This window comes from Buceros rhinoceros, unplaced genomic scaffold, assembly GCF_000710305.1.
Source record: "Buceros rhinoceros silvestris isolate BGI_N320 unplaced genomic scaffold, ASM71030v1 scaffold21423, whole genome shotgun sequence".
Classification (NCBI taxonomy): Eukaryota; Metazoa; Chordata; class Aves; order Bucerotiformes; family Bucerotidae; genus Buceros; species Buceros rhinoceros.
Window position 1 is genome coordinate 34423 of NW_010405650.1, and position 22228 is coordinate 56650.

The 22228-nt window shown below is 40.1% G+C and overlaps 1 protein-coding gene across 1 annotated transcript; it reads right to left on the reverse strand.

The window, feature by feature from the left end:
- Window positions 1-4653: 4653 nt before the first annotated feature.
- KIAA1841 (KIAA1841 ortholog) lies at window positions 4654-20503 on the reverse strand (the record flags this gene model as incomplete). The annotated part of the gene is made up of 19 exons (XM_010133823.1): window positions 4654-4690; window positions 5116-5207; window positions 5582-5670; window positions 6718-6791; window positions 6889-6917; window positions 7023-7114; window positions 7812-7911; window positions 9177-9209; window positions 10195-10294; window positions 10548-10693; window positions 10913-11065; window positions 11250-11373; window positions 13129-13239; window positions 13336-13422; window positions 14269-14429; window positions 14810-14868; window positions 15711-15949; window positions 16967-17060; window positions 20317-20503. Coding segments are annotated over 19 exons (2007 nt in total), but the record flags the coding sequence as incomplete, so codon positions are not given.
- Between the last annotated feature and the right edge of the window lie 1725 nt (window positions 20504-22228).

The following is a 22228-nucleotide window of genomic DNA, read 5'->3' on the forward strand; positions in this document are numbered from 1 at the left end:
AACCAGGTCGTTTCTCATATACGATACTTGTACAGAATCATTTCATTTGCTGTCAGTTAGTTATCTTGACGAATGCTACAGCGAGAACAAGGCAAAAGACTGCAATAAGCCTCCGAGAATGATGCACAAACTATATAAGGTGCTTATCATTTTCAGCTGGTGTGATCAAAGTCCCTTTTGGGTAATAAGTCAACCAACAAGGAAGTAGCACTTTTTGTGTTACAGCGCAAATAATAAATTCTAATTTTATTTTAATACACAACATAGAGATGAAAACTAATGAAATAGCAGGATGTCCTGACCAGTATGAGAGAAACCTACATATTACCTGGGAAAGAAAACTAAACGGGGTGTCAAAAGGCAAAGGGACCGGCCCTGCCCCATTTGATCGCGTAACAACGGCAGAGTATCTTCTCATAACTGTTCCACAGCAAGTAAGTACAGAATTCCTGTTGAGAAAACAGCAGTTACGATTCGATGCAGTGAAAGCGCCTCTGGAGTGTGCCTGGTATTTTATGGATCATATACATTGAGAGTAGGTTTAGCAGGCAGTTAAAACATTTGCCTTCAATGGCGTTTCCTCAAAAAAAAGGACACTAAACACTTGCAGAGAACTTGCAGACTACGATACAGCTAATCACACAGTTTGTTTCAACCATTTAGAGATAAATACACCTTTAATTCAAAGGAGCAACGGATTATGCGTTAAGGAAACTGCTGCCAGACCAAGGTCTTTTCATGTTTGTGCTCGCGTGTTTTGTCACTATGGATACTAAAGCGATTACTACAGTTTGAATGAAAATACAACGAAATTGCATACAATAACTGAAAATAAATTATCATTGTGCTCTCCTAGCCGTAAATAATTGAAGTGGAAATGTGGGAGCAATTCAAGCAGAATCGATTAAAGAAGTTCAATCGTGGGCACCGTATCTTTGAACAAAGGCCACATCCAGCCACGATTATGCATTCACTGGCATCATGACTAGAGCAAATCTCAGGCACTTGTTTTTCCTCCCCTGCCTGCCTGTTCCCCTGCGTTCCTCTGATGGCAAAGCCTTAGCCAGATGATGCAGTAAAGCACAGAGGACTGATCTGGGCACGAAATACCTCCCTGCAAAGAAGAAAAAGAGAAGTTTCCTTGTTCACAGCATCACATTCCTTTGTGCTACCGCAGCCAGGCCAGAGGCTACGTAAGCTGATATTTGTTCCAAAGTTCTTCTAGCAACCAATCCTCCTGCCCACTGGAAATAGGATTGGAGAATGGAGACGTGCACTGAAGGTGAGACTGTACGTCACCGAGGACAGCGCTGCCTGCAGAGCACGCAGGGCACAACGGCAAACAGCAGGAGACACAATGCTCACACGCCAGACTGACAAGCAACAGGCATCTCACTAAGGGCCCTGTAGGGGTACACAGTCCCCCCCAAATGCAGCAGCAAGCAATCAAAGCCCATGTGATCCCCACAGTAGAGGAGCCCACATAGCCCCATGCAACTTTCTGTCAGCTGCTGTAGCCTTCAGACTGGCTGATGGTTCCATCAGCCTCCAGCATCACGATGTTCAGAGACAGGACGAGACAGTCACCTTGGGGACACAGCCGTTCTGTGCTGTCACTTGGCCTCAAGCCTGGAAAAGCCTTTGGCTGGTTTTATTTATAGCTATAGCCAATAGGGGACTCAGCAGTGAATCCATTCCTGCAGTAAGATAAACTGACATGCAGGCAGTCTTCGTCCTAATTATTAAGAAATAGAGAAAAACTCAGAACACTGGTACAGTTCATACAGACGTCACCAAGAACAGCTGCAGGAGGAATGGCTTCAGTACGTACCTGTACTGATCTCATGCCTGTCGGTAACAGCCTACGGCTGAACGTTTGCCTGGAGTGGAGAGAGAGGTGTCTAAATGGCAGCAGGGAACTGCACATATTACTCAGGAAAGCACCTGACGCACAGGAGCAGTTTCCCAACACAATATGGTATGTCTGTACGCTCCATAAGGACAGGAAACAGTGTTCCTAAAACAACTGACTGCCTTCTGGCAAAGAGAAGGGTCGTCTCAGCCCTGTCAAATACGCCCATGCTATTCACAGTTATGTTCACAGGCTGGGGCAACTCTACATCCACATTTCTCCTAACCCATCGTCTTTTTCTCCCAGAGCCCTTACTGAATTTAAAATTCTGGCCTTTTCTCCAAGATTTCTGGACATCAGGCAAAGAGGCACAGCTCCACAGTGCAGCAGGTGAGCTTAAACACCATGTGACAGCAGGAGGAACGCTGTAGCCTTCCTCACATACCAACTGCGGATATACAGGACATCCATACAGCAATTATAAAAACAGAATCACAGACACTCGTCCTGTTCAGAGATTTAACAGACTGTTTAAAATGGTATGATCAGCCCCGTGGCAGTGGAAGGCCAAATTAAGCATGTTTTTAAACAGAGCTTAGTTTATATTTTGCATACTTGGGTCATACTTGGGCAGCTCACTCATGTACTTTAAATCCAGCTTCCAAACTCAATGCAGATAAAACTTCTTGTAAGTTCTCGCCGGTTTGGAGTTGCTCTGCATTCAACGATATCCTTGACAGATAAAAAGCCTGTACCATGACACTGCAATTTAATCACAAATACACATGCATGATTGAGACCATGGAACAACATTGCTCTCAAGTCTCTATAAAAAAAACCCTCACACACTCCTTAAATCAGTAACATTTATTTCCATTAAACCGAGACAAATTTTCAAAATTAATACAAGATAAAAATCCAAGGTGGTTGGCAAGGGGAAAAGAGATAAGACCACACATCATGTATGCTCAAAAAAATATTTTTGAATAAAACAATACTGGCACGTAGAACTGGCACTTTGCCACGCAAAACCAGCGGAATTTTTCCTTCTCTTCTAGTCAGTAGTTCTATGAAAACTAAACACACGTACATGCAGCCCCGCAAGACTCAGAGCAAAGTTTACCATGGGAGTTTGGAACAATCCTCTACCAGAATTCAAAAATTGTAGCAAAAAACGCTTGTTCTACTGCATTTTCATACCGGCTGGATTTTATAATGCTTCCTCTTTCAAGAAACAACGATCACTTTTCTAATGTTTTCTATAAGTGCTTAAAACTGCATTACTACTTGCAGACAGGCCTGAGGCTTTAATAAAGCCTTACTTGTTTGATACAGCTTAAAGCACTCGGCAACGTGCCCGAAATCAAAGCCACTGAAATCCACAGTGCTACCTGTTGGTTTCACTGGGCTCCGAATTTGCTACAGCATTGGACAAAACACACAATAAACCACATTTATTAATTGTTTCAGTAAAAATCTTCCACCTTGACAGCAGCGTTTTCAAGTATTGCTATCCTAGTCTCCTAACACCTACTGAAAATCCTTAAGAAAACAAGACAAAAACAGCCTGAATGGAGAGAAGAGTGCGTTTAAATATCATCTCCCCCTCCTTACCCCACCCTGCCCTCCCACCCAGGATCTTGCTGACTTAATTCCAAACTCACGATTTATTTTACAGCCGTGGCCTGGAATAAGCTTTCCCTGAGTGCTCTTGCTTCCTGTTTCAAAAAGTCAGAATGGGTGAGTTCAGCCTCTATTATTGCCATTTATTTTGCTAATATGCGACGTATTTTCTAGACAAGCTACTTCATTTTAGTAGCCCTGGATTTCACGCGTAGACAAACTTGTATTCTATTGCTCCAAATACAGAACTTGAAAGTGCATCTGACTTCTAAACAAAATTATTCAGGCAGGTTTCAGAAAGCAACTAGACCCAAAAGATCTACATGCACGAATCGTCATAGTGATACATCTCCATTGGAAGATGGGGAATTAATAGCGTGTCTGCTCAGAAATTCAGTGGCACAGCATCACTAAGAGAGAACAGGCCCTCACCCTAAGGTCTGGACACCTGCAGGGAACCAAACACCGTGTTGTGCAAGAGGCGGCGGATACGGAAGGGGAACGAGGGCTGATTTCACAGACGAGTAAAGCAAGCGTTTCACGTGCAATACTGCATCATCATGGCATTGGTACAATCTTTGGAGCTCTAGTCTCTACCTGCTACCCACCTTCACACGAATGGGAGGTGTGTGATATACAGAAGGAAGCTTCAGAACTGCATTAAAATGTTGCTTAAGCTAGTCTAAGTCACAGGCATTGTCACGGACCTTAAATGCAAATCCCCAGAGGACCGACCTAAGAGGTACCATCAGCTACTACACAACATAAATACGCCGGGTGACCCGCGTTAATGCTGCTGACTGCGTTCAGAACTCAGTAGTCTTGCTTTTTCCTTTTCAGTATTTCTAGCACACTAAAAGGGGTATTTATGTCTTCCCCATAAATAAAGTTATTTAGCCTGATAATTTAACTTTGTAGATTTATAAAACATTTTCTATGCAACTGAACGCAACAGCCTAAAAAAAGCGATTAAATTTAAGAAATAGTCTATTTACAATTAAAATAAGTACAGACCTTATTGGATTTGCATTCATTTATCGCACAAAATAATTTACAAGGCTTAAAGTAATAAATAAGTCACTGGAAAGCGTTCAGAGCTGTGCATTCTCCGTACGTCAGAGTGCAGTGCAGTTTCAGGAAGCAGTAATGAATTCTGGCTAAAGTTTTTTCATGAGTCCTTACGTTGGACGGCCTTGAGCAAACCGGGATTTTGACCTGGATTAAGAACACATAACAAACATACGCACATTATCACTGCTAGAACTCTAAATCATCGTCCAGTCCGCTCTCTAGTACAGTATTGGTTTGAAATAACTTTCACGTTGAAATCACTTCTGAGAGAAGGAGAAGAGAACACCTCAACTCTGCGTCTATCTCTTACTGAGAAACCTGCCCTTCTGCCAGAATACCTGTCCCTCAAACTCCCCAGCCACACAAAGGCGCGCGGCTAAAAACTGTGATGTCAACCATCATCTTCCGAAATGACTAGTTCTGCAGAGAGGAAGCCACGTGCATTTTTCTGACAGAAATAAGCCCGGCTGGAAGGAATGGTGATGCAAGAGGGTATGTTTTTCTCTGAACAAAACCCCACCCATCCTGAGATCCACATTCTAGTCACTCCTTTTATCTTAAAGCCTTACCTGGGATTCTTCTCAGCATTGTTCTGTCGTGCACTGACTTGCGCCGAGGCCTTTATCTGAGCTTCAAGTCTAGAATAAATGCCTCCTGCATACTGGAATCCATAATAATAACAATAAAAAAATCAAGTTTTGACATTATTCCAATTTAGTCAGTGACTTTTCATTAAAAAAAAAAAAAAAACCACTCATATTCAGCAGACCCTATGGCATACTTTGCTTCATTACCACAACCCAGTACTGAAACCTTTTAAACCCATCTTAGTTTCCATGCCCAGTTTGTAAAGGCAGTGAACTTTAAATATTAAACTATTTTGCCCCCAAAAAATCACGCTTGGAACAAAATGAAGATTGAAAACATTCATTTCTTCAGCTTAAGGATTGAACGGATGGTATTTGCGTTTGTGTTACAGTTACCAAGGCTCACTTCAATTGCGTGAGCGCTAGATTGTGACAAGACAAATCTTACTTCTTTGCTGTCTTTTGACTTGACTCGATCAAGGTCTCCCAGCCTCATTTTTATCAAGTGCCCTGTAATCTCAGACATTCTTCTCTGATCTGCCAGGAATAAGAAGGAATATTCAGAACAGACATTTCCCTTGTGACTGAATACAAAGAGAGAATAATTAGATGCACACTTCAGTGATATTCTGTGTGTAAAAGGAGCTCTCCTTTCAGCTCATAAAAATCTTGAACAACCAAGATCCTGGCGCATAATGCAGCTTCAGCAGCGTTGTTGGCAGATGCCACAATCAGCCAGAGGCGTTACATGAGATCAAAATCTATAGGAATGGCACTGAGGCAGAGGTTTTCAAAAGAGCAAAAATACACAAGAGTCTCAGGAGAGATTAAAAAAAGTGGAAGGAAGAAACAGAATTCTGAATATTTTTAGTCAGGAAGACAAGGAAAGAGACAGAGGTGAATGTTTATCTCTTTTTCTGCACAGACAATAAAAGGCACGGGGAGGGATGCAGGAAAAATTATTCACATATTTATATCAGATGACACAGCCATAACCTCTGTAGGCTATGTGCTGACACTCCAAATAAAGAACATAAACCACGCTAACATGCACTTGTCATGCATTTTTTTTTTGTCCTGCAAACTCTGAACTCCATTCTAGCATTTTCCAAGGCCGCAGCCCCAACGCTGCCCATTTATTTTTCAATCTGTGTGCAAGACTACAATGTTTGGTTTTATACGGTGGGTTTTCTTTCCATTTTCCTACCACAAATGTTATTTTTCTCTCCGTAGAATAGATGAAATTGCTAATAAATGCCAATCAAATCCTAAAGTAATATTTTCAAAGGGAGTTCCTGGCTGCCTGAATGTTTTTGTACTGTTCGGACGAGCCTGAGATTGCTGTGGTTTGGATACAGCCGATACCGACAATTAGCCTAGTCGAAATCTGTTCTTTTCCAAATGAGAAGCGACTATAAAAAACCCCACCCAAAAGCCTACTGCTATATCCAAGATTAAATTCAACCTAAGGTTTTTAAGGAGCTATATTTGAAGAAAATCAGCCATTTTTTTTTTTACAGGAAAGAATTATTTTCTTTTGTGTAATATTAACTTTATTAAAGCTAAACTCATGCAAGAACAGACCATCTTCTCTTTGAGCATCTTGGTTGAATCTTAGTGACCTGGAGGCATCCCATTTGTTCTGCTGCATACTCACACTGGTCAGAAAAGAAAGACGCACACCATGTAATCAGGAACCGTTTACAAAACAGGATATACTAGAATATCTTCTCAAGGACTTGGAAAATTACTTACATGAATGGAGATGCATCTCGGGAACTTGACTATTGAAGAAAAGAAACACACATTAAGGATGTTTTAAGATCAAGTTCAAAACTTCAGAGAATTCCTTATTATTCAACCCAAGCAGAGAGGCTGGTGGGTTTTACCTTCTCAGATGGCTTCTCCTTTTTCTGAACACTAGGTGAAGAAACCACTTTCTTCGGGTGCTTGTAGGATTTCTTTGATTTCTCCTTTCTCCCTGCTAATTAAAGAAATATCTACTTGTGGCATCACAGATACCCAACAAGTTTAAATACAAACTACAAAAATTTTCAGTGAACTTTTTTTTTTTCTAAAAATGAACTGGTTCATTCCACCCCTTTAAGTCAAGACAAAAAGAATTAAGAACTGCCTCCGTTCACGTAACTCATTAGCAGGGTGAAAAGGAGGAGCTGCTTTTTGGCTTTCCACATCCCTAAATCCCTTATCATGTTACAAAAAAATCCCAAAAATCTTTTTAGATCATATAGAGCTTATCTTCAATGCAAACACAATTCTAGCCACATTCACCAGTCATCTCACGACATAATCAAAAGAATATTTGGGGGGAAAAAAGCATGCATAAATATAGTCATGTAGCTACCACTTTTTCTTCCAACATTTATCTATGTGAAGCTTCATAAAAGTCATTTGATAGCGTTTCCTGCAAAATATGCCCTTGATCAGCTCTGAGGACACCTCAGGCACGAATAGCTGCAGCTTTCCTCACTTGCCAGTCGTTTTTGATGGCACTGAGCAGTGGGTAATTTGTATTTAAACATAGAAAAACTACGAAATTCAAATAATATTATTTTACTTTGAAAATGCCTAATGTTTAACGTGTGCTTACAGAAGAATTCTGCTGCCATGAATCCCTATCGCTAAATTCCAGGGAGGATGACTGTAGGAACTTGTACCTGTTTTCCTGCACAATTCCTCTTCATCCCCCACTTCATCCTCAGTGACCTCTGAGCCAGTGGTATATTCCTCTTCTTCGGATAACAATGATTGCTGTTTCTAATCAACAGGAGGAGAATACCACAGATTGTAAGTGTGGCTTGATTCTTATTAAATAATACATTAAATTTGTCTTGAAGGACCTGATTTCAAATGTTGTTCCATATCTTAGTGATATAACTGTGTTCACAGTTAGGTCCAAATTCTCAAACGTCGAGAAAGTAATTTCAAACCTTTGCTTAGAATGTTTTGAGAAGTATTTTTGTTTATGTTTCTTCCCAGTGGTCAAACATTGTCAGAGGTTGCCCAGAGAGGCTGTAGAATCTCCATCTTCAGAGATACTCAAGGTTTGACTGGACATGACCCTGAGCAAAGTGGTATAGCTTTGAAGTTGAATCTAACTTTGACATTGGCCCTGCTTTGAGAGGGACAGGAGATGGGTAAGATGACCGCCAGAGATCCCTTCCAACCTGTATTATCGTGATTCAGTGTTTAACATCCAACGTATCGCTGGCTGTATTTTTCTGATTAGTAAGAAAATTTATCTTCTGGAAGCAAATGTCCGAGTTATCCACGTAATCAGAGAATACAGGAAACTACAACCTCGCTCACGGTTCTGTTGAGGCTTGTGCATCTTGGAAACTGCCTGGAATGGCTGAGATACTCAGTAATAAACAAACACCGCAAATCATGCGCATCGCACTACTCTACAAATACACGCAGATTACCTACACCAGAGAGCTCACACATCTGTATTAATAACTTTGCAAGTCACTCTGGAATATCTGGTTGGGGTTTTTTTGTGAACTCACTCTAATACCTAATTTTTTCCCCCTTCTATCTCTTGTACATCAGCACAAACGGTGGGATCCAATATTGCAACAGACAGAGTCGCAGGTCTGAACTGATGAGCACAGAATAGTGAAAATATTGAGGAATGTGAGGCTTACATTGTTTGAGTACACACACATATCTTTTAAAGTGACGAGTGCCCAGTAATCCATGAGAAATGATGAAGCCTAACATGGACTGCAAGTTCAAAATGTTTAGGAGCCACGTTTTTGCAAGAAGAACAGTCTTAGTGTAGGAGACTAGGAACATCAGACAGCAACACGAATCCTCAAGGGAGACAGAGGTAAACTGCTGCTCTAGCATTTACTTGCAAAAAGTGTTGCTATACTGTAATCTCCAAAATGAAGCAAAAGAAAATACATTTTCCACCACATCACTTACTTTGAAAGCAAGAAAAAAAAAAAATCAAAGCTAGTTCTCTGGCAGCGCAGAAGAGTAAATCTTTAAAATTATGAACAAAATATTTTACTAACCAGCTGTAAAGTCCAGTTCTTCAGAGAAAGAAACTGTAATCACAGAAAGAGAGAGAAAGGTGTATAAGTTAAAGAACTAATAATAATTTAAATACAAATCCACATGAGTGGAATTCTAAAAATAGGAGTAGTGTGTTACAGTACAGCAACTTACACTGGTAACTCCTAGAAGGGCTTGCTCCCATCTTAAACTGTAAGTTTTGGTGGCACGACTAACCTCAAACAAGCTCTGAACCTCTGACTGATTAAATGTAGTGAATTCAGAGTCGTGTTTTAAGGTGCCTAGCCTTAAGACTAAAAATATTTACTGCTACCATACTTACTGAGGGAGAGCTTCTGATACTCTGTTTGAAATTCTCCTGGAATCAGCAGCATTGCGCTACCACCAGTTAGCTGAGTTATAGAAGTTCCATGACGGGTGCAGAACTTCAAAAACTTATCTTTGCATGAAATCTCTCTTTATACCAGAGGTAAAATTATAAACAGACTCCTCAAACTTGCCTTAGAAAGCACCTCTGCTGACTTGACATACACATAGTTCTGCAAAATAAAAAACTTTCACATCCTGGAGAAAAACAAAACAAAACCCCCAAACCAAAATACAACCCAAGGTACTGTTCTTCATTTATGGACTTGCAAAAGTCATGTGGATGTACCCAGACACAGCAGCAGACAAAACAAAGGCAGCAGTTATTTAAATTCTTGCCACATGATATATTTCGGAGTATGACTGGATCCTTAAAGATCATCAGTTTAAGAATGGGGTGGAAAGCACAGACACATGGAGAATTGCATCTGATATACCATGTCCAGACAGCAGACATGGTACAAGTTTGGCCTTTTCACCAACCAGGTATTTTGTACCTATCCTGCAACGCTCAGCAGTGCACTCCTTCCTCAACAATGTACAGGGTTTGCTTTTATTAAAAGCTGACTAATGAGTTTGACTTATGAGTACCCTCAAAAGAATCCTCGTTACCAGAAAAAAGGGGGGAAAACAAGCATGTTTAGCACTCACAGCATTGATTTCTCCTGTTTTGGGACCCCACGGCGTATTTGGTTCTACAAGCGCGTCACATTCAATGCCTTTTTCATCGCAGAGCCCGATACCAGAATCACTTAAAGAGAAAGATGTGAAATTATTTCACAGCTTTAGAATCAGTCTCTCTTTACTCATCATGTATCAAGACAGAAGACAGACCTCCAAGTCAGCCACATAATATTTTGATAACAATCCATTAAAATACAAAGATAGGAGTGAATGCTTATGGAGGATGAATGACTAAATGACAGCTTGAAAAGTGAAAGGAAAAGGTACTGTTCTTCTCTTCCTAGTTTCCAATGGAACAATGAAGAAGACAACGTCCTTACCTATTTTCATCCTTAGTGAAAGGAACAACAATAACATCTCTATGATGGAGCAGATCGTTCAATATTTTAGTAGTCTGAGACGGCAAAGCATCCCCATCTTCGTTTCCTGAAGGTAAATCAACCATGTGATCCCTCACTTGGCAGCCCTGCAATCCACACAAGCAGAAGATCAAATACTTCAGTTAACAGAAAGAACTCACTTCAGGGGTAAAAGTGCAACTTCTAAACCCTCGCATCCCAAGGTTCCAGCCTGCCTTGGGACACTGCAAAAATCTACAATCCTATTTCCATAACACACTGTTGCCCCTCTCCCCTGCCAAGCCATGTGTTACACTCTTCTAAAACGTGAGCTAGTACTGAAGTACCTTTGGGAGGGTTGTTGGATCAAATCGAAGCACTTTCTGGTTACAACAGGGATATACTCCCGTCCCAGTCGAGCCCAGAGCACTTGCTACACCTGGATAAAGAACTGGCTGCGAATGGTACTGGCAATGGGAGAATTCCGTACACAGGAAAGACTGCATTAGAATAAAAAGAGAGATAATGAGAGGTGACATTACCTGTGGAAGTCAAAATCTGGCACTATAAAGACCATATGCCAAGCTTTATTGCCATATATTTTCCAAACTGCTTTAACCCTGCTTCACCCCCCAAAAGTCCCACACAAGAAGCCATCTACAGTGAAAGTAAAAATACTCTAACCTGGTTACATCTTGAGCAGGTCAACCAATTGACAGTCCCCCAAAGCCGCCAATAAACATCCCGCCACGACTTCAGCTCCTCATGAAGGCCAATTAAGTACTCGTGGACCTCCCAGGTTTTGTCTCTGAAAAAGCAAGAGGTCAGGTTGCATACAGAGTCATAACGCTGTTTGGATCCCACCACCAGAAAAATGAGGCGGAGAAGGAGCAGAACCACCTGCTCCACCAGTGAAAAGTCTATGGAAAAATTTAGAACAGGGAGGATACAAGGTGGGACAATCATTATTAAATTCAGACCATGACAGAAGAGCATATATTCTTTCGCAACATCCTAAACTTACTGATAAGAAAGAATTACAGCTTGAATCACCTCAAGCTCCATATTTTACAAATTTATAAGCTAAATATCAAATCTTTTGGAAATTGGGAGAGCTGTAAAACAGACAGAGAAGAAGAAATCAGAATATGCACATGTAAACACATTCAGTCACACTGCAGACTTTGTTCCTTCGTATGATAAAATGACACATGCCTCTTCAGAATTCAAAAGAGAAAATGCAACTTGCACTAGTGCATATCATCTTCAGAAAGAGCAGATACCGTTTTCCCACAATTTTAAGCCCTGGCCTGAACCTCTTTTTATTATATGTATGCCTAACCTAGACCAAGCAGGCAGTGCTTCCAACTGCTACAGGACCAATAAATATAAACCTATTTTTAAATCATTAAAGATAGGCTTGTGTTAGCTCATAAGCCTGAACTCATTAGTGGCCAGCGTCACTTCGCCTAAGGAACGGTAAACGGATTCTGTGTACCAAAGCAGTCACAAGTTCACAAGACAAATAATTAGAACCTAAATAATCCTCTGAGTAACTTTAATACCCTGAACATTTATGTGCTAGGAATTGCATGGCAGCTATATACAGCCAGCTTAAGTGAAGTAATACAATTAATGAATTTTACGTGGCTAATCACCAACGATCGTAATAGGTCAGGAAGATTCAGTTTCGGGGTTGCAAGATTCAGTTCCATTTAGACTGCTGGACTTAATCCACACCTTGGAATTACTGGTGGGGGGAGGTGATACTACACTGTGTTTTGGATAGATCTGATGAGAAAGGTCTCGTTATTAATTTCCCACCATCTTCCTTAAACAGGGCCTATGGGGAGGGAGGGAACTGCAGCTGATCACACTCTGATCATCATTAAGAACCAGATCCAGCTCTTCACAGGCATGGATCAAACGGGATCACGGATCAGACAGAATTGAATTAAACATTTGAGCCAAATGCACCAGGCGTGGAGAACAGCTCCTGGAAGCTCCGCTGACAAATACTTTAGAACAGAGAAACAAGTGGCAAAGTTTATTTATAGAGGTCTTTAAGCAGGCTGAATATTTGATTTGCCAGTGTAAAGTCAGTCTAGAAAATACTCTTTAGCCCTTCATTGCTGGCAGAGGTGGAGCTACCATTCAATATCAAACCGTGTAGAAACGCAGCCTTTAGTTTAATTTGTCCTCAACAACGCATATCTTAAACCCCTTTGACCGAAGAATTAGCTGACTATTTTCTATTTAAGGCAGCACAACCCAAAACAGCCCTCCCAGTAATCGTGGCTGTAGTTGTTCCACTTCCGTTCAGCAGCAGCACTGCTGAATGAATTTCAGAACTACAACAGCATAATCGCTCCACCCCCCCCTTTTCTTTTTTTAATAGGTGATATAAAAACTTGAGATATTTTATGCTGCTCTTCACATTTCCACGTCTTCATTTTGTATTAGGAGTATCTGGTAATTCCTAAATATGTAGTATTTTGTAAAATCACCCAAGATCATAGAGTTGAAGAAACACTTTATATATATATATATATATATTCACTACCTTATATGAATATAGACAATATTCCCATGTTGATCTATGTTGATTTTTCCTGGTACACAAGAAATTCTTCTTTCAGTGTCTTTAGTTAGCAGCTTTTTACATAAACAACACCTAGATCACATAAAAAAAAAGTAATGGAGTAAGAGCAGGACTTCAAAGCATAGGGCAGTCCCTAGCAGCAGAAGCAGTAATATAAAAAGACCGTACCTGTACAAAGTTGCTGCATTTCCTCGAGAATCTGGATTTAGGTACTCCGGGTCAAACAGTCTCTCAATCTTCTTGCAGAAAAGTTTACTATTAATGACAGCAACACAGCTTACCCATTAGAAAACACTGAGAAGTGTTTTATGTAGTGAGACTAGCAATCCTACTGTAAGGATAAGCAAAGTCACTGTATTTCTCTCAGAATCTAGTTTTTAATGTGATTTTCCTTTAAACTAATCTGTTGGGACAGCTGGTTCCTGACCTGGTCATCTTTTATTTTCACAAAGATGCAAGGAAAGAGAACACTTTATTCTCTTGCCTGCCAGTATGAAGCCCCAGCTTCTACCTTGACTAAAAGACCTTCTGTTAATGAATACTTGTGTGAAATTAAACTTATAATGTCTTCATCCATCCTGATTAAAATCCCTTCTTACTTTCCCCTTGCTACTCTCCAGTCTGTCCTCCAATAGCAGGCCCTTATCTTGATACTGACTAAACTGGAGTCCTTACGTATGAAACAGTATTCCAGCACAGCTACTCAGCCTTCCTGCCATCCTAATTTCTATGTCTAAATGTCAGAGCTCCCAGGACGCTGAAGCCAAATCATTCTCTAAAAATTAGGAGCACATCATCCCATAAAAGGTTCCTCACCTTACCCTCGCTCCCATGTGAAATTCATGAATATGTGTCCATGCCACACTCCTAGTGTGGCCTTTCCTTTTTGCTCATTTCCTATAAAAAAGCTCTTTCCTTTTGCTCATCATTTTAAAATAAAATTCTGAACTCACTTAATGATATTCTGTGTTAAAGATACATTATTTGAGAACATAAACTGGTATATATCTCACTTCAAACCCCACAGTGTCTCATCTGTTCAGAAAATTGATCTAAAAGCCTGACAGCACTTCAGTACTGTATTACGGGGCAAAAAGTTACCTCTTAAATTTGTCTCTTTTGTCCTTCAGCTCTTCCACTTCATTGTGCGTGAAGAGATCAGCAATGTGTGTAACAAGGTTAGCATTGATACAGTTCATGTTACACGGCGTGGCTACAATCGCGTTCATATTTTTGTGGCAATAATGAATACATTTCTCTACCTAGGAAAAATAGACACATTAAAAATAATGGTAAGGAATTCTGGACTCAAAATCCTATCTCAGAAGGTGTACTAATTGCTTCAAGATTTTTATTTTTTAAAGTGTGGTGATTTGGGAAACTGTCTCAGTTCAACTTACTGCCTGTGTTGCCTGGATCTCAACTCAAACAGCTACAGTTACCAAGTATTTAGTTGTGGGTCACCCCAATGACAGAACTTCTGACAAACAAGTCAGTAGAAATTACTTATATAGAGCTGGAGACCCAGACCCTGGATTTCAGTGTCACTGACGTACCAGTCAAAGCAGAACAAGCAAGCTGTTAGACACCTAGTAATTGACTGTGCCCTTATGGCAGAGAATCTTTCTTTCTTAATACTTACTAAGGAATCCATCTTCAAAAACTCAGAAGATATAAGAATTGATATGACATTTGATGGTTCTAAAAGGCAACAAAAAAGGTGGTTTTTACACGAGTTCTTTTGATAATTTCATATCACATCCCTCCCCCAGCACATTTAGCATCTGTCTTAAGTATTATTTTACCAATCAACCTGTCATTCCATCTTCCCATAGGCAGAGCTTTTCTCATCTTAAGAAACGAAGTTTTGGGTTGTCATTTAGGTGGCTGGAGTGCAACTAGAACAAACTACAGTTTATAGAAACTGGAAAAGATGGCTTCATAGTTAATTATAATTAGATATAATTACTAAACAACTACACAACAAGATTAACTTCCACCTGTAGCCATCATACCCAGCAAGGATTTTCCTTAACAAGCTCTGCATTGCAAGTTAGGTTTATTTTCTTGGTTTCTTTATATTTTTTAAAAAATTGTAGCAAAGGCTCATAAAAAGATTAAAAACTTGCCTCACATCATAAAGGCAAAAGTTCTGCTACCACTGTCTTGAAATTTTAGAAAATATTACAATCGTAGCGATGGGGAGCAGAGGGGAAACAAAACCCAACCACCATCAGCCTTTTAAAGCTACCATTCTGTTCTTGGTCAGAAGAGGCTGAAGAATCTTAATTAAAAACACCAGGTCCCAAAATACCCTAGACCTTTTTCACTGCTTTAGCTATCAGGATGTTTCCTCAAAACTGTCAGTGGTGACAAATCAGAGACATCTGCTACCGTGACCAGAGGATCCCTGCTGCCACACTTGTCTAGGAAGTGACACGCTTCAGTGCAGCACTCAGAAACAAAGAGCCTGCGGCTGAACTGGATCAGAAACATTCATTTTCCATTAGCACAGAACAAACGATCTACCCCCTTCTTTTTACCTAAAGTGGGCATTTCACTAGCTCCAGAATCTTTAGTGTTCCTCTTAACGTATCTTATTAACCAGTCAAAGATGTGAACGTCGCAGTGCACTGAGATGTCCACCTCTTCCCAGCGCTGGGCATCCACTGACAGATATTCAGCAAAATATTTCATCTCTGAAATCAAAAGGTCTCGAGGACACACAAAATCTTCTTTGAGGTTTTTTGCTTCGTCGCACACATGGATCACCATGTTTGGCCTCAAAAAGAAAACAAGCCATAAACCAACTTAGGATTGTAAGCCAATTAGAACCCCAACGACCAATCAAAAAAGGTCTCGTCTCCAAATCTGGATCACACACACCAACACTGATGTCACTAACAGGTTTTTATTAACAGAGGGAAAACAAATTGCAGTAATTAACCATTAATACAAACTACTAATAGAAATTATCATCAAATAGCATTGTCACATGAAAAACACAGAGATTTAATTGTTAAGGGATATAGGAAAGTAATTTTTTTAGCCCCAGTCCCCAATTTTGTCACCAGTAGGTTATGGATTACTGTGACAATATATAACAGTTGGACTCAATGATCTTAAAGCTCTTTTCCAATCTAAACGATTCTATGACTACCTGAATTCCACACAGAACTTATTTGTTCTCCCTTGTTAATTGTTCTTAAAAATTAGCCAGCTATATAAACTTAAGTTACTGAGGTACCAAGGACAACAGCAGCATACAATAGCAATTTTCATCTGTGGCAATTAGAATTGTTTTGTTGCGTATTAAAATGTCTATTTCTTAAGAAAAGGTCAAAGCTAGAATCAGTAAACATTGTCTCTACAGAAAGAGGGTTACCATTAGGTTTCAAACACACACAGTCTCCTACGTGTGCTTTGCATTTACGGCTTTCTTTTCCTGCCTTTACGTAGCACAAAGCTATGTGCACTGAACATTACTTTTTTAAAAATAAAAATGTTATTGAGCATCATTCTTGTTTAATTCCTTTTTGAAATCAGGTTATGTTTCCCGTTCTTGCCAGAGCAGCGATCAATTGTTCAGAGGAACACTACGAACAGGTTTATAAATAAACCATTCCCACTGCACACAAATTCTCAAACCTGGCATTTCTGTAGCAATGTAAGGTTTCAAAATCTCTTACAGCATTTATAAGGATGTTTTCTTTCTCAGAGCAGAAAAGGGTGAGCAATTTAGACCTCTTTCTGTCAGCTCCATATCCCCTAGATAACAAACACACAAAGATCTTCTTACCCCTGGCTTTCGTCAGTGCTTTCTTCACCTTTATGCACAGGACCGTTCTCGGATTCTGAAGAACAACTCCTTGTGGAGGCTGTGCTGGGCCTTCCTTAAATGTAAGAAACAAAGGATGTATTAGAACAAAAATGCCTGACCTTCTGCTCTTCGGCATTTGGAAAAGCAACTGAAGCACAGTTCTTCTGGTGGAGCGACAAATCTGTTACCACAAGGGCTACCGGATAATCCAAATGCCTGCCTGGAATGCCATGCACTGGAAACTCAGACCAGCAGCATTGTGGGGTTGCCCAGACTCTTGGCTGCAAACCCAGATGCGTCCTACCTCAACACAGAGCAGTAAGGTTCTCTCAGAGTCTTCAGCATTCATTCTGGGAATGCAATCCAGTCCTTCAGTGTTCCTGCTTTGTGGGATGTGAGTCTTAAGACTGTCACATCACAACTTCTGTTTTCAGGAAGCTCTGTTGCCAAGATATAACAACTTGAGACTAACTCCGCTTCTTATCCGTAATGTGAAGCGTTGGAAATAAGCTGCTTCCAAACAGAAGCGCAGAAGTCTCTTAAAACATGTTTTTGTCAAGTTTCTCAAACACACAGCTTAAAGTAGCAGATTATATAAAACGATGCTCAAAGAAAGCAGACCGTGAAATTTGTCTAGCCCTAGAGCTACGTCATGTAGTTTATTCTGGGAATAAAGCTGGAAGCTTTGGTTCAAGTAGGTTATCTTCACAAATGCACTACAAGCAGTGGAACCTGGACAGAAGCCCCGTGAAATCCAGGAGGTCTGGTCAACAAACCCAGCGAGTTCTAGGTCAAGGATTAAGACAACCCCAGCACTCAGACACACTGAATACCTTTTCTGACTGCAATGAATGGATCGCTGCAATCTGAAACTTCAATAATCTTTCAATGATCAGAAAGATCATTCTCTTTTTTAAATAATGGAAGGGCACGTATCTGTCTTCCACTGATGAAAACCCCTAAGGTCATGATTTTCCATGATTACTCCCTACTCTCAGATTTCTAGGAGAAGCCTTCCAAAAGCATCTTCTGCCCCCTGTGTAGTGTAAGAGGCTGTACTCTTCTGAAGAAGATTAAGATAGACATCTTCACCTTATGGCTAAATAACTCTAGCAGCCTGACACCAAAAATGACCTGGAAGCTCTACACAGTTCAGAACATGGTAGTTACACCCTTCAGGGAAGCAAAGCTATCACACCAGAGGCAGAAGAAAGAAAACCTTCTCCAAAGATATAGCCTAAGGACTTGCATAGTTAAGCCTTAGTAAGGCCATAATAGAGGGAACACATTTAATAAGAGGGGAAGATTTACTAGACAGATCCTAGTAAAACCTTGGAAGGGGCTGGGTCAGCCACAGCCTTCAGGGCAGACACTTCCCTGCAGGCAGATGACCTGTGCGAGCCCTAAAACAGCCACAGTGGGAGCTCGGGACTTCAAAAGCAAGGTAAGATATTTTTAAGGGCTAGCAGAAAAAACTTACAGGGAAGAGTTCTGCCTGTAAATATTAAGAAGTTTATTTTGAACACAGTGAATTTATTTACTAAAGAAGAAGAAATAATGCTGACAAGAATATGCAATGTGGCTAAATTAATGGGGATGTCTGAATCTCACCACACATTTCTTCTAATCTTTTTTTTCTTCCCCCCCAAAGCTCAAGGATTGTTTGACTCCTGCAAGTCAGTAATGAATACTTTGGATAAAAGGCTATCCTGTACCCTTGTTTACTGCCATAATGTGCATTCAAAGGGACTTAACAGCGATTTGCCTTATAATCAGCAAAGAAGAAACGAGCTTTTAGAACTCAGCCAAAACCAGAATCCAGCTTAAAATGCATTTGATCTGATTGCTTTCTCGAGCCCGAAAATTCTTGATCCTAACAATGAGCAGAAGTGAATAAATCCACTGGGAAGTAATTAAACAAACAACAACCACTTACAAATAGGCTTATCTCAAATCCCCAGTTCTGAAATCCACAGGTACCTCACAAATATTAAGAAGGCGAGTTCACTCAAGCTTGTGAGAAAAAGATTAATTATCCTTGTTTCACATCAACAAATCACATATGAACAGGGGAAATGATTTATCCAAAGTCGCAAAGAAAACAGAGAAAAGTCTCAGGCTAGGATCTCGTCATAGGAGACGTTAGGGTACTTAACTGTATTAATGCTCATTACATGTATTACATTGTTAAAAGGAAAACACGCACTCATTGCTAAAGAGTTCTGCAAGCAGAGCCAGCGTCTTAACTGCCTACTGGGAGGCTACTAATCTTCTAAGTAGGCACCTGCGGGTGTAAGAAGCGTTTAGTCCACATCGTGCGCGTAACAAGTACATAATTGAAAGCTGGTTGGAAGCATTTTCAGTCTAGATACTCCACAAAGAGTTTTCAAATATCACCTCTTGATTAGAGTTGTTAAAAACATTTTATTTGTTCTCTGGCAAAGGTCAAACAGCTGTTTTGTTTCTGCAAAGATAACAGCAACTAAAAAGCTGCAGCACTGTGAAGGACAGCATAACAGAGAACATTTTGTTTAAACACTGTTGTCTTAATTTTCAATACAGAAATTGTTTACTCATTAGAGAAGCAAATTTCTCATGCAAGACATTTACCAAGTCAGACAAGGCTGAAAACACCTCAGTCTATGATGAAAATCAGGAAACAACAATCACACAGTTAGTTACAACTTCTTACAGGAGAAATACTTCAGGAAACGTTAACAATATTTAATTATGCTGTGATTGAAATACTACTATTAGGACCGGTCCTCTTCCACCACATTATTACTGGGACACATAATCGACTAAGACACATTATATGCCATTGCAAGACTGTCTTACATCAAAAAGTAGCCACACTGCACCCCAACTCCTAGGTGGCCACCTTGTAGCATGGCAAACACAGGGCGTTGAGCTGGGAGAGAAGGGTCTGCCCTCAAGGGATCACCTTCTCAGCTCTTCTACACACATGGAGTCATTTCAGTAACACGGCTCAGTGTGATTGCCAATGGCCGTAGGTGTAATGGTACAACACGGGGGATACAAAACAGGAGAGGACTTCCTCTCCCCAACAGGAATCCTAACCAGAGGATTCAGCATAAGGATTTATGCCTTTTGGAAAGACGAGCTATTAGAAAAAATCCGGACAAGCATTGATTATCAATCTAAACTAACTGAAAGTGACTTCACACATGCATTATATTTCTACTTCACTTTTGTTTTCAAAGATTAACAACTACCGTTCCTGGGTGGATTTACCGCTCCAGACAGAAACACATGCACATATTGATTATAATTGAAGCCGATATATTTCAGAATGACTAGAACCATACCAGATATAGTAATGGAATCCTGCCCGATAGCAGGCTCCTGAAACCCCGCCTCTGTATCGAGCAAGGAGGATTTGATGTAGGTAGCTAAAGTTTCCACAGGACTCCCACCAGCAGCCATCAGGGGATTATACTGGTTGTCAACAGGCGAGCTTCCACTGCTTTTCAGTTCATCGAACCTTTTTGCACACTGTCACAAGAGTAAATGACAGGACAATGAAGCAGCAGCTTCTGGTACATTTTTAATAACTCTCTTTTGAGATGGATATTGTATTTCACATCTTTTGCATGTGAACTGATACTGATATTAAACTTAAAATGCTTCTTATTTAGTTAGTGGTATCAGGAAAGTATATAAATATACAGTAAAATAAAATATTTACCATAATTAAACACTCTAACAGAAAGAGAAAAAACAAGATAGAACCTGTTTCAACCTTTATTTTCTTAAACCCTGTGATTTTAAGCCTGATCTTCAAAAGGGGAAATAATGAAGAGAGTTTAAATTCTCATTTTGTAACTAGTTCTTTTACCCAAAACATTGTCAAATGTTATTAAAAGTAGCTCTAGTAATTGGCTCATCATTATTCTTTTACTTTATGACTTCCCATTCTGACTTGGACAAAAGGGTCTGGTGATTTCCGCTGCAGTCTGTTAACTTTCCATTCCTTGTTTTGCTGAACTAGAAAGTCTTTCCGTTTTGTAAATACGTACCAATACAATGACAATTACGGGTTTGGTTCAGCAAATCACAGGTAATTTATACATAACAAATAAATCTACTTAATTCTCCTGGTGATTCTCCCGTGACACAGCTGTGAGGCTGCTTTTATTTCTCTCTTTTGAATTTGCTGCATCTCCACTCTGGGAGAGGTGCACACACTGGCATCCCTCTGCTGTTAACAGAGTGTCTCACATCGGTAACCACGCCAGTCCAACAGAGATGTAAACGCACAGGTAAGCATCTACTTAATTGCCTTGAACAGGGACTCCACAGACTTGAGACACTTCGGTCTTTTAGAGCAGAGTAGTTAGACACCTACTAACCAATCATATAAATGAATATTTTTATAATTATTTTATTCACTTAACATGCACGGTACTGTCTGCAGATTGAAAGATAAACAGTAGAGATATCGCCACCCCATTGCCAAGCGCTTTGCCAAGCACTTGGAAGGCAGTAACACTCCACAGGGGCTTCTACTCCCCATCGCTCTCCTCCACGCTCTGAATACACGGCGGCAGTGATGCCCAATAGCAGCGCTGTAAATGTCAGCTGACACATTTGATTAAGTCTGTGAGAAAATAAAGACCACTGGCTTGTATTCTTCCAGCCTTGCTGAATCACAAGGGCAAAAAGAGATTTTCTTCTCTTAGTTTACTTCCCCTCAGAAATTAAAAATCCACATTATTATTATTTTAAAAATTAAAGCATTTCACCAGGAAATTCAGCAATCCAGAGGGATTAAGCATTAGGAGGTACTAGATTCTCCCAACTCTATTCCAGCCAAAGAAAGAAAAATCCACATCTTGTAGGACCAAGCAAAAGGCAACTGCACTCTGAACTACCTGCTGGAGGTCTGTAACTCGCACGTCCTTAGAGCGTAATGACAAGCACAAAAAGTTACCAGGTTTGCGGTTCCGATCTCCATGAGGTTAGTGGGTACTGCCATGAAAATCTTAGCTGTGTCATTTGAAACAACCACTTTTTTTTTTACTTTACTTTTAAATTTTTACTTTATAGTAATTTTTGTTTTCATTCTATAACAGTTCTAATGAAATAAAATGGACAATGTAAGTCTCAATTTCAATGTTCACATTTTGTAGAAACAAAAGAATTTTTTCCAATCTAGTCATTTAGCAGTTTCGATTCTTTAGGTATAAATTACTTCAGATTAAAAAAAAAAAAATCCCC